Source organism: Ranitomeya imitator, chromosome 2 (genome assembly GCF_032444005.1).
Source record: "Ranitomeya imitator isolate aRanImi1 chromosome 2, aRanImi1.pri, whole genome shotgun sequence".
Taxonomy (NCBI): Eukaryota; Metazoa; Chordata; class Amphibia; order Anura; family Dendrobatidae; genus Ranitomeya; species Ranitomeya imitator.
Window position 1 is genome coordinate 335,662,411 of NC_091283.1, and position 12,324 is coordinate 335,674,734.

General features: G+C 47.1%; 1 protein-coding gene across 3 annotated transcripts in view; it reads left to right on the top strand.

Moving 5' to 3' along the window:
- Positions 1-12,324, top strand: part of LOC138663620 (oocyte zinc finger protein XlCOF22-like) — a 69,847-nt gene that overhangs the window by 17,345 nt on the left and 40,178 nt on the right. For all 3 annotated transcript variants that reach the window (XM_069749892.1, XM_069749893.1, XM_069749894.1), the window contains 5 exons: positions 916-1,065; positions 6,950-7,129; positions 7,212-7,335; positions 7,417-7,514; positions 7,707-7,797. In XM_069749892.1, coding sequence (XP_069605993.1) covers positions 988-1,065; positions 6,950-7,129; positions 7,212-7,335; positions 7,417-7,514; positions 7,707-7,797 — 571 coding nt within the window. In that variant the 5' untranslated portion in view covers positions 916-987. The remainder of the gene's footprint in view (positions 1-915; positions 1,066-6,949; positions 7,130-7,211; positions 7,336-7,416; positions 7,515-7,706; positions 7,798-12,324) is intronic.

The following is a 12,324-nucleotide window of genomic DNA, read 5'->3' on the forward strand; positions in this document are numbered from 1 at the left end:
TCACTTCCCAGTTTGCTAGACCTGTAGAAGCGCTGGTATAGCGCGAAACAGCTGTTGTCTTTCCCTGCTCACTTCCACTATGTCCGCACTCCCACGAGCCGTGAACACGCTACTATGGATTTTATATCTCCAATAAAGGATTGAACCACGCCATCTGGTGAGTGCTGCCGCGTTTTTTTCTTCGTTGTATTCAAACTTGTGATTCCTGCAGCCAATCAGTTGCTGAAGCAGTGAGTAACATAGCCAGTGACTGGGAGTATGGAGGAGATGTCTTAGGCCCCTTTCACACATGAGTTTTTTGCCATCAGTCGCAATCCGTCGAATTTTGAAAAAAAACTGGATTCGGCGACTGATACCGCCGGATCTGTTTTTTTCTCATAGACTTGTATTAGCGACGGATTGCGATGGATCTCCTCACGTTTCATCTGTCATTTGTCAGATCTGTTGAAAATTGTTTGTCCGGCGGCCAGAGACAACTGACAAAATAACGTCTTTTGTGAACATTTTAAAAATGGACAGCGACTGATCAGTCGCCATCCGTCGTTTGCTAGAATGGAAGCCTATGGCTCCGGATCCATCAAATGACAAAATCCGGCAACAGATTCTGTTCTTTTTAGCTGAGCATGCTCCGATTCAATTAGCCAGATCAAGTAATTGGATCCGTCCGAAAAACGGATCCGTCACATCAGTTTTTCACAATCTGCGATGGATCCGTCACCAACAGATTGTGACTGATGGCAATAACTGGTGTGTGAAAGGGGCCTCAGTCAACAATTCAACTTATGTTCCAGTCCGTAAAGACTAGAGAATACAACATTAACATGTTCTATCTCCATATGTTTCCCTTATTATCTCCAGTAATTGTATTATTACACTGGATTTTATGATGTTATATCGGCTCGTCTTCTCATTCAGGTCTCTACAATTTCGGATCCTCTCAGTGATGATCTTCTGTAGAAGAGAATTTTCCTGATTTACCCATCAAGGATGAATATGGACAGAGACAAGTTGGCGGAGAGGATATTACACCTCACCCTAGAGATCCTCTTCCGGCTTACTGGAGAGGTGAGAGATTCTGATGGCGTCACATTACATCATTCTTATCTTTTTTGATTCAAATAAATTTTTATTAAGAATAACAAGATAAATGACATGTTACATTCTCATTTTCAATACAAAGCTTTTTTCCCCCCCTTCAAACATTCCCCTTCAATCCCACCACCCCCCAACCCCACCCAACAAAGCAGCTCACCTTGCTTAGCACTTCCATCATTAGACCAATATACTATCTAATCCCTCGGCCAATAATATAAGCCACATTTAACATTACCATTAATTAGGAACCTTAATTAACTCTCCCTCTATAATGCCCCTATCCCATAGCAATCCACGGAGACCACATTTTATTGAACATTTCGATTTTCCCTCTTTTTTTTATAAAACCCCTTTTCCAGTGTCAGGCCCTGCTTCACATACTGGAGGAACTCTCCTCTTGACGGCGGTTCTTCCCTAATCCAATTTCGAGCTATTACCTTCCTAGCCATGTATAACAATCTGGCAATAGCTATCTTTAGGTTGTTATCCACTCCAATCTCATCCACACATCCCAGCAAGCACACAAGTGGATCCCTTGGCACCTTACATCCATACGCACCTTCCATACGACTCAAAACTACCACACAAAAAGCAGCCAGTCTCGAACACGTCCACATCATATGGAGTATATCAGCATCTGCAGTTTTACACCTCGGGCATTCAGAATCATCACGCAAACCAGCCTTGTATAGCACCATCGGTGACTTATAAACCCTGTGTATCACATAGAGCTGTGACAGTCTATACGGTTCGCTCAGTGACAATCGTGGGACCCATTCTAGCACCGACTCCCAAGTCTCATTCTCCATTGGACCCAGATCCCTCTCCCACTTAGCTCTCGCCATTATTGGAAACCCCAATAGGAAAGTATGCAACAGATCTTTATACAAAGTAGATCTGACTCCCCCAGTAGTCCCTTCATTACACACATACTCCAGTACTATATCCCTCTGAATTCCAATACCTCCGTTTCTACTCTGAGCTCCAAAAGCATGCCTCATCCGCAAATACTGAAATTCCCCCACAGTCCCAAGACCAAATTCCGCCTGTAATTGGGAAAATGATTTCAATTCACCTCGCTCAATTATTTGATACACGTACTGAATCCCTTTGACCTGCCATTCTGTCAGTACCCCCAGTGCCTCAAACTCCTGTAAGTTGCTGTTATGCCATAGCGGTGAGAATCTAGTCAAATCCGTGACCCCCCGTATATGTCTCAGCCTACCCCACAGCCTGCGTATCAACAACACAGTCGGGTATAATTTCCCCAGAGCCCCCAGGGATCCATCCTCCAAACATTGTACCACTGGCCTTCTTTTTGTCACCACTTCCATCAGCCGCTGTACCGCCCCAGATGACCCTTCATGCGCCCAGCTTTTTAAATGCTGACTCTGGGCTGCAAGAAAATATATTTCAGGGTTAGGCAATGCCAATCCCCCATCTTCCTTGGGTCGCTGAAGTGTCTCCAGTTTGATATGCGGATGCTGTGTCCCCCATATCAAATTCCTGAACAGAGAGTTAATCTGTCTAAATCTCCCGCGTGGTATCCAAACTGGCGCATTATGAAGAATATACAGTATTTTTGGCATCAAAATCATTTTAATAAGATTCACCCTAACTACCACAGATAAATGCAGTTTAAGCCAAGCATTCGCTTTAAGAACACCTAAGATTGGAGTCAGATTTCTATGTATATAGTCAGTAACAGGCATAGATACCCATATTCCAAGGTACTTAAATTGGCTAGTCACCTCCAGTCGCCCATCCTCCAGTGGCTCCCCACCATCATCATCCACCTTAAACAAGACAGACTTACTCCAGTTTATCCTAAGTCACGACACCGATCCGAAACGCTCAATAATCCCAATGGCTCCCTCCAAGGACGTACCCGGGTCAGCCAGAAATAGCAGAATGTCATCCGCATACAACGCCACCCTTTCTTCAATCACCCCATATTTAAACCCAGTCACCTCATCAGACCGTCGACGCTTAGCAGCCAGTGGTTCCACAGCCAGAGCAAACAAAAGAGGAGAGAGCGGACACCCCTGTCTCGTCCCTCTAGCCAGTTGTATGGTCCGTGATAACTCCCCATTTACCCTAACCCTAGCCATCGGCATCGAGTACATCAGTCGAATCCAGGATATGAACTGCGGTCCAAACCCCATACTCCGGAGCACCTGCCAGAGATATCCCCACTCCACACTATCGAACGCCTTATGAGCGTCTAAAGATGCAATAACTCTCTGGCCACAGTTGTCGGATCTGAGTTGCAAATTCATATACAGCCTTCGTAAGTTGATCGCAGTGGACCGATCAGGCATAAAGCCGGACTGGTCTGAGTGCAGGCCGGAAATAACACTTGTCAACCTCATCGCCAACACCTTAGCCAGAAGTTTAACGTCTGTAGTAAGCAAGGAGATTGGCCGATATGAATCCGGCTGTGTCGGGTCCTTCCCCTCCTTGGGAATCACCACTATTATGGCCTCCCGCATAGATGCCGGTAGACGACCGCCACTCCTAGCCTCCTCCAGAAGTGCCCTTAATTTAGGGATCAGCACTTCCCCAAAGTTTTTATAAATTTCAGCAGGAAATCCATCTATGCCAGGTGCCTTCCCATTAGCCATAGACTGCAGTGCCCGACCCAATTCCTCCTCCGTAATGGGAGCTTCCAAATCTTCTCTATCTATGTCACTCAGCCTTGGGAGCTCCAATTCCTCAAGGAACGCCACCGTGTCTTCCACCGACCCATCTACCTGAGAGGAATATAGGTCTGCATAAAAATCCGCAAAAATGTCCAAAATCTCTGAAGTCTCAGAGACAGCCACACCGCTCCCCGATACCAAAGAATGAACAAAGGAAGTGTTTATCTGGGCAGAAGCCACCATCGATAGCAAATGACCCACAGATTCGCCCTCCTGGTAAAAAGCCAGATTCATGAATTCCCTCTTCCTTTCAGCCTTACCGAGCAATACCTCCTCCAACTGACTCTGAGCTGCCTTTAGCCTCCTCCCAGCTTCCGGAGTACCCGCTATTACCATCTCATCCTCGGCTATCCTCAGCCCTTCAACCGCCAACCTCTCTGCCTCTCTCGATTTCCTCTTACACCTGCTAATATCCCTGAACAGCAGTCCCCTCAAGTACGCCTTCATGGCTTCCCACACAGTAAGAACATCTACACTTCCCTCGTTAATCTCAAAAAATTCCACCAACTCCTTCTTTATCTTTTCCAAGTCCATACTGTGTAGCCAATTAGGGTGAATCTTCCACTCCTTCCTGCTCCCGATCCGTGTCCCCACCGGCCGAAATTCCACCTCAACTGGACTATGGTCTGAAAGAGCCCTAGGCAAATATCTCACCTCCCCTACCATCGTGTCCAGTAAACAGTTACACAGCGCCAAGTCAATCCTAGACAAAGTACCATGAGCTGGCGAGTAGCATGAGTACGTCCTTTCCCCAATATGTCTAACTCTCCATAAATCAATCATACCTACTTCCCGGACATAGGTCCCAAACGTAGTGATATGTCCCCCTGTTCTATTCTGGGGATTTTTGTTTTTGTCCCAAAAGTCATCACAGATATTAAGATCGCCAATAATTAGAGATGGTAACGGTCCCCAACGCTCTACCCTCTCCAGCACCTCTCTTATCTTCTTACTTGAGTATGGGGGCGGAATATACATTGCCGCTATACACATCAACACTCCATTTATTTTACATTTCACCACCACATACTGACCATCCACATCCTCTATTACCATTACCTCCTCATACTGCACCCCCGCAGGTATTAACACAGACACACCCCTAGAGTACGTCGAGAAAGTAGAATGATACGCCCTCTGTATCCAGCGCCTATTCAATACGTTTACCCTCTCCCGCACTAAATGTGTCTCCAGCAGACATATCATTGAGATTTTCTGTTCTCGGACATACTGCAGACTTGCCGCCCGCCGTGTTTTATCCGCCAGACCTCTCACATTCCAACTCAATATTTTAATACAATCTCCCATAATGCGGCACATCATTTCTTAAAGTATCCAATTTCCCAAGTATGAGCTGACCCAACCCTCCCACCCCCCCTGCCCCCTCCCAACTTGCCCCCCTAACCCCCCCAATATAACGCATTCTTCCTCTCATCAAGAGTGGGGCTCCACTGCCCACTGCGAACACTCTCCCTTACTTAACCCTCTCCATTCGCGTCCCGCTGCCATAGCAATCACAATTTTCCCCCCAACTTTCACTTTATTGTATCTTAACATTTCAACTTATAGTAACATATAGAAAAAGTACCAAACCAGTTCACAGTACCCAGCATAACCCTCCTCCCCCGTACTTAGTAGTTGGTACTGTCCCCTCCGGCCATTCCTTCAATATGGCCCAGCAAAACCCCCAACAGTTGCTCAACTCTTTAACCATTGCTAACGAGCGCAGAACTCTCCTCTATCGACAGAGAAAACAAATCCCAACTGGATCTCGCCGAAATGTCAGTCGCCCATTCCCTTAAGTTTTTTTCTCATGAGTATCAAGCCACTGGGTAGCGTCCTCCGGTGTCAAGAAAAAGTGGGTCTTATTAAAAGCCACCAGTCTCAGCTTGGCGGGAAACATCACCGAGTACTGCACTCCCAGCTCCCTCAGTCGCCGCTTGACTCCAGTAAACTTCATCCGCTGTTTCTGAACCGCAGCGGAATAATCCGGATAAATGGCGATTTTTTTTTTTTTTTTTTTTTTTTTTTTTTTTTGACCTCCAGCCGACAGATCCTCCATCTCTCTAGCCTTTCTAAGGATAATGTCTCTGTCCCTGTAGTTCAGTATTTTAGCAAGCATGGTACGGGGATTCGCTCCTGGGGCAGGGGGCTGCGGCGGGACCCTATGAGCACGTTCAACAGCAAAGACTTTTGTCAACACTGTGTTCCCAATCTTCTCCAACAGCCAGTTCTCCACAAACTCAGTGGGATTTCTCCCCTCAGTCTTTTCAGGCAGCCCCACTATACGTATATTATTTCTTCTGGATCTATTTTCCAGATCCTCATTTTTAGCAGCTAGCTCGGCTATTGCTTGGGCGAACTTCTTTTCAGCTTTTTGTAGCTTAACTATGTGATCTTCTGCCGTGCTCACCCTCTCCTCCACCACTCCTATACGTTTGTCCATTTTCTGCAGAGCCGCATTAATCTGTGCCGTGTCCCCTTTAACTTCCTGCATCTGCTGGGCCAAGGAGTTCAGGGATTGCTGACATGAAGAGATCAGTGTGATTACATCTCTAAGAGTCGGCTCCTCTCCCTGTGATATGGCTTCAGGTCCCCCACTAGCCCCAGCCATGCTGCCTCTCTCCTTCCCCCTCTGTACCTCATGCTGCTCAGCCTTGCTTGCTTCCTCCTCCTCCTGGTCAGCTCCAGCTCCAGATCCTGGTTCTGCCTCCTCAGCAGCCTCCACTCTGGCATACTGCTGCAGCTTTGCGGCCACCTCCATGCGCCGCTGACATGCGGCGTTCTCCTTCTCGGCGTCCTCCCTAGCATCGGCACCATCTTGGCCGGCTCCTGCATCGCTGGTGCCAGCGTCTTTCTGCCGCCTCCTGGTCATCGCTGCCGACTCTGGACCCGCCGCTCCGCACCGCTGCACTCTCCGGACCTTCAGCCAGCCGGATTTAGGTGAGTTTACCCGAAAATCGGGGTTAAAGCAGGATTTTTGTACTTCTGGCAGCAGGAGCACTCTTCCCTGCTTCCACTCACATGGCCAGCTAGGACACGCCCCCCTACATCATTCTTATCTATGGGAATAACAGATGGACAGAACTGGAGAGGTGAGGACTCTGGGAATGTCTGTACTGAGATGTATTAATGTGTCTCTCCATAACCAGGATTACACAGTGGTGAAGAAGACCTCTAGTGAGCGCTGTCAGGACCCTGTGTCTGAGGGATGGGGAAGACCCCTGAGCCCAATCACGGGGCCTCCACCTCACCCCCTGATACATGAGGACATCAATGACCAGAAGATCTTAGAACTCACCTACAAGATGATTGAGCTGCTGACTGGAGAGGTGACACTGCTGGGAATTCTGGGACATTATACATTAACGCTATGAAGGGATCGGGAGATGACTGTATCGTTGTATGTGTCAGGTTCCTATAAGGTGTCAGGATGTCGCTGTCTATTTCTCCATGGAGGAGTGGGAATATTTAGAAGGACACGAAGATCTGTACAAAGATATCATGATGGAGGCTTCCCAGCCCCTCACATCACCAGGTAATAGACAGGACTAAATACACACGGCCTATAATTATCTGTATGTAAAGAGAATTCAGTCCCTGTATCTGTTTCCTCCAGATCTATCCAGTAAGAGGACAACACCAGAGAGATGTCCTCATCCTCGTCTTCCACAGGACTGTAAAATAGAAGACCCCAATGTTCCTCAGTATCATCAGGTAGCTGGAGAGAAGGTGTCATGAGATCTCCCCTATGATGTGTAGACGGCTGTGAAGGTCTTGTGCTCAGTCTTGTTTTATCCACCAGTATTATGTTTTATGCATTTGTGATGAAGAACTCTGGAGATGGCAGGATTAGAGTTGACCATAGATTTCCTTATCAATATTTGACTCTTACAATATTTGTTTCAGGGTGAATATCTGACCCATATTAATACTACAGAGACATATGTGAGAGGTGATGAGTGGTGTAAAGAGGAGATTCCTACATATGACTACCCAGGTGAGTAGGAACCACTAAATGCAGAGAAGTCACAGATTCTTCTCAGTTCCCGGCTGTAGCTGCTTCATTGGTTGTATAGTCCGGCCGTATTGCAATCGTGTGATCAACATTTTGCCACTAAAGCATAACATTTTCCTTCATCCAAAACTGTTCAAATTACTTTGTGAAAGCCCTTTTATATAGAACTTAAAAGCTGAAGGATCCACCTACCCCCCATGGGTTTAGAAGACTGACCGTTATCTGTCCAGGTCTGTACTCTACAATGCAAAATGACAGCATACATAGAATGTGCTGACTAATGGTAATGAGAGTAATGATGCTGTTGGCTTCCTAGATCCCTGATAGCTTATTGGATGAATCTACCTTCTCTCCCTTCTGTGCTGCTGAATGTGCTCACATGGTCTCTATAAGACCCAGCTACAATTTTTCTGGCCAAATTTCACTTTTATGATCGAAATCATCGAGAGCCAAGTGTGAATTTCTGTACAATGGCAGTTTCCCTTTTTATCCTGACTTTTCAATTTCATTTAAAACAGACTAACTTTAAACGGGATAAACTATGAAAATAAACACTACACCTGTGCCATGATATATCTTTAAGCTGTGAGTGGCTAATGGCTGATATATACATTTATTCACAACTTCATCCTTTAACCAATATACTGTACATGGATCTGGACTTACACAGGGATCCGTAGGCTCGGGCCACGGAGTTACCTGCTGTTCTGTGGTGTGAGCTGGCTTAAGAATGGTCAGGTGAGAGCCAGGAGAACTGAGAAATTACAATATCAGAAGACACTAGAGTAGTCAGTAAATACCACTGAATGCCTTTCCCATGGGCAGAACACTACTCTCACAACACAGGGTGGGGGTAAAACAGTGTGGCAATAATTTATTGAACAACCAACGAACAGCATAGAGAACAGTCCCAGCCAAATACCCAAGACCGTGCAAAGCACAAAGTCTCACCCTTTGGATACATACCCATTTGCGAGAAAAAAAAAACGGTCCGATATCCAGACTGAAAAAACGGACGAGTGTAATGCGATTATTTTATTTTTTTTTCTTCCCCTTAGAACATCCGTATGACATGCGTATGCAATGCAATTTTAACGTGAGGTGCTACATACAGCAGTTCTCTGTATGTAAAAGCTCATGTTAAAATCGCATTTTAAAATAAAACTATACACAGTTTCAAAGCCAAATCTTCAAATATAGTAGATGGATAGATTAAAAGCTGGCAGATGCCGCTTACAGTATAGTATAAAATAGGATAGCGTGATTATACATATATACATATATATATATATAATCTCCAGTCACCTTCCACGACAGCAGTATCGGAGGATGTCTCCCTGCCCTAATAGGGGACAGGAAATAAAGAGGTTAAATACCCCTCCCCTTCCTGCAACCACCAGTGTTTTTTCCTGTCCCCTATGGGGCATGAAGAGGTTCTCTAATAGTGCTGCCGTGGCCGGCGATCGGGAGCGCTGTTACCTTGAAACCGGGCAGTCGAGGTCGGGGGCTCCGCTCTCTTCCTCCTTTAGATCGCTCCCATCTCCGTGTTCACCACGCGATTTGGGACCTTCACCCGCCCTACCCGTGCCTTTTTTCGGGAGGCAAAGCAGGGCGGTGCAGTGCTCCGGGGTCCTCTCGCCGCTCCCCGGCGTCCTCCTTCCTCCACGCTGCTGCTGGTGGTGGCGCGCGCGCACCGGAAGTGACGCGCACCCGAACCTCCGGTTTTTACCTCGGCTCCATACGCTGCAGCTCCCGCGCGCGCCGGCCAGCGTCCCTGCCTAGGACATCCAGCGGCAGCCAGGACGGGCGTCTCTGACCCCCCACGGACTCTTAACGAGGAGGAGCACTACCATACTCGCTGGGAGCCTCAGTAAACTATTTATTCCTGGCTAGGGAAGCCTCCAGGTAAGACCTTCTGTCTGTGACCCTCTCTAATCTGGGAACACTGACCATATGGACGGCGACAAACACTCCTCCTGCGGAGCCCAGCGTTCACCCCTCTGCTGTAAGTAGTGGGATGATGTCCCTTGCTGTCCATTTAAAAATAAGTGACTTGGTCCGACTTTCTCTCTCGTTTTAGGGAGACAAGGTTCCTGCCCCTAAAAAGGATAAGATGCCCAGCCGCAAATGTGCTGCATGTGCGTCCAAGCTTCCCTCCACATATAAAAAGAAGCTGTCAACCATGCACAGACTAGGTTCTGCGTAGTCAACAGCCCTCACTCATGGACAGCATCAGAACCCTCATCAGACAAGAGGTTCAGTCCTTCATGGCGGCCTTTTCTCAAACCCCAAAACCGCACCCTCCCCCTCCTAAGAAAAGGAAGATAGCCCCGGTAGTTTCTGACTCTGACTCAGGAGAGTTACATACCTAAGGTTCAGAGGACATTTGGGAGAATGAGGGTTCTACTTCTGCTCCCAAATCGGACAATAAAAAAAATCTCTTCTCCTCCGAGGATATGGAGGAGTTAGTGTCCATGGTGAGGGACACCATGGGGGTTGAAGAGGAGAGGAGGATGAGGGCCATTCTGTACAGGATGACATGTTTGGGGGTTTGAAACCTAAATCTGTGAAGGGATTCCCCATACACGAAAATATTGAAAGCCTTATTCTCCATGAGTGGGGCCTTCCGGAAAAGGGGTTAAACGTCCCATCAGAGTTTAAGAATCGTTTTCCCCTTGAGGGAGACTGTTCTCTATTGGAAATGCCCAAAGTAGATGTTCAAGTGTCAAGGGTAACCAAAAAAACGGCCCTACCCATTGAAGATTCCTCTCAGCTGAAAGATCCCATGGATCGGAAAACTGAGAGCTTATTGAGGAAATCTTGGGACACTTCAACTAATTTACTGAGATCTAACGTGGCCTCAACATGTGTAGCCAGATCCTTGTTTCTCTAGCTGCGTACCTTGGAGAATCACCTTGTACAAGGTACATCTAGGGAAGAAATTCTTAATTATCTCTCTCTGCTTCAGAAGGCGACTGGATTCCTCACGGACGCTTCCACGGAATCAGTACGAGTAGCCGCTAGATCAGCTGTCCTTACCAATTCAGCTAGAAGGGCTTTGTGGCTTAAATCCTGGGGAGGCGATATTACCTCAAAGTCAAAGCTTAGTGGTATTCCCTTCTAAGGTCATTATGTATTTGGGCCAGTCTTGGACGAGATCTTGGACAAAGCCTCAGATAAGAAGAAGGTCCTTCCGGAACAAAAGAACCCTAGAAAGTGTTTTTTTCGTTTCACTTCCGTCTGTCTGTCACGGTTATTCATTCGCTGATTGGTCTCGCCAGCTGCCTGTCATGGCTGCCGCGACCAATCAGCGATGGGCACAGTCTGGAAGAAGAAAATGGCCGCTCCTTACTCTCCGCAGTCAGTGCCTGTCGCCCGCATAGTCCCCTCCGGTCACCGCTAACACAGGGTTAATGCCAGCGGTAACGGACCGCGTTATGCCGCGGGTAACGCACTCTGTTACCGCCGCTATTAACCCTGTGTGTCCCCAACTTTTTACTATTGACGCTGCCTATGCGGCATCAATAGTAAAAAATGTAATGTTAAAAATAATAATAAAAAAAAAAAACTGCTATACTCACCCTCCATAGTCGCTCGCGCCGGCCGCTATCTTCCGTTGCAGGTTCCGGTGGCAAAGATGGTATGGGAGAAGGACCTGCCATGACGTCACTGCAACCTTGGGACCGGAAGCTGCCGTGGACTACAAGGGGCCCTCGGAAAGGTGAGTATATGCTTATTTTTTATTTTTTAACCTGTGACAAACCTGGCTGGGCAATATTCTACGTAGCTGGGCAATATACTACGTGACTGGCCAATATACTACGTGGCTCTGTGCTGTATACTACGTCACTGGGCAATATACTACGTGGGTCTGTGCTGTATACTACGTGGCTGCGCAATATACTACGTCACTAGGCAATATACTACGTAACTGGGCAATATACTACGTGGCTGGGCAATATACTACGTGGCTGGGCAATATACTACGTAACTGGGCAATACACTACGTGGCCTGTGCAATATACTATGTGGACATGCATATTCTAGAATACCCGATGCATTAGAATCGGGCCACCATCTAGTATATATATTTATATTACACACACTAGATGGTGGCCCGATTCTAACGCATCGGGTATTCTAGAATATGCATGTCCACGTAGTATATTGCCCAGCCACGTACTATATTGCCCAGTCGCATATGTAACAGGTTAAAAAAGACTTAAAATAAAAAATAAACATATACTCTCCTTCCGAGGGGCCCCTTGTAGTCCTGGCGCCTGTGTGCGGTGCACGTGGCAGCTTCCGGTCCCAGGGTTGGTATGAGCGCAGGACCTGTGATGACGTCGCGGTCACATGACTGTGACATCATGGAAGGTCCTTCTCGCATAGCATCCTTGGCACCGGAGCGTGCCGCTTGCACTGCCGAGGACACTGCGCACGTCGGAGGGTGAGAATAACGTTGTTTTTTATTATTATTATTTGTAACATTAGATCTTTTTACTATTG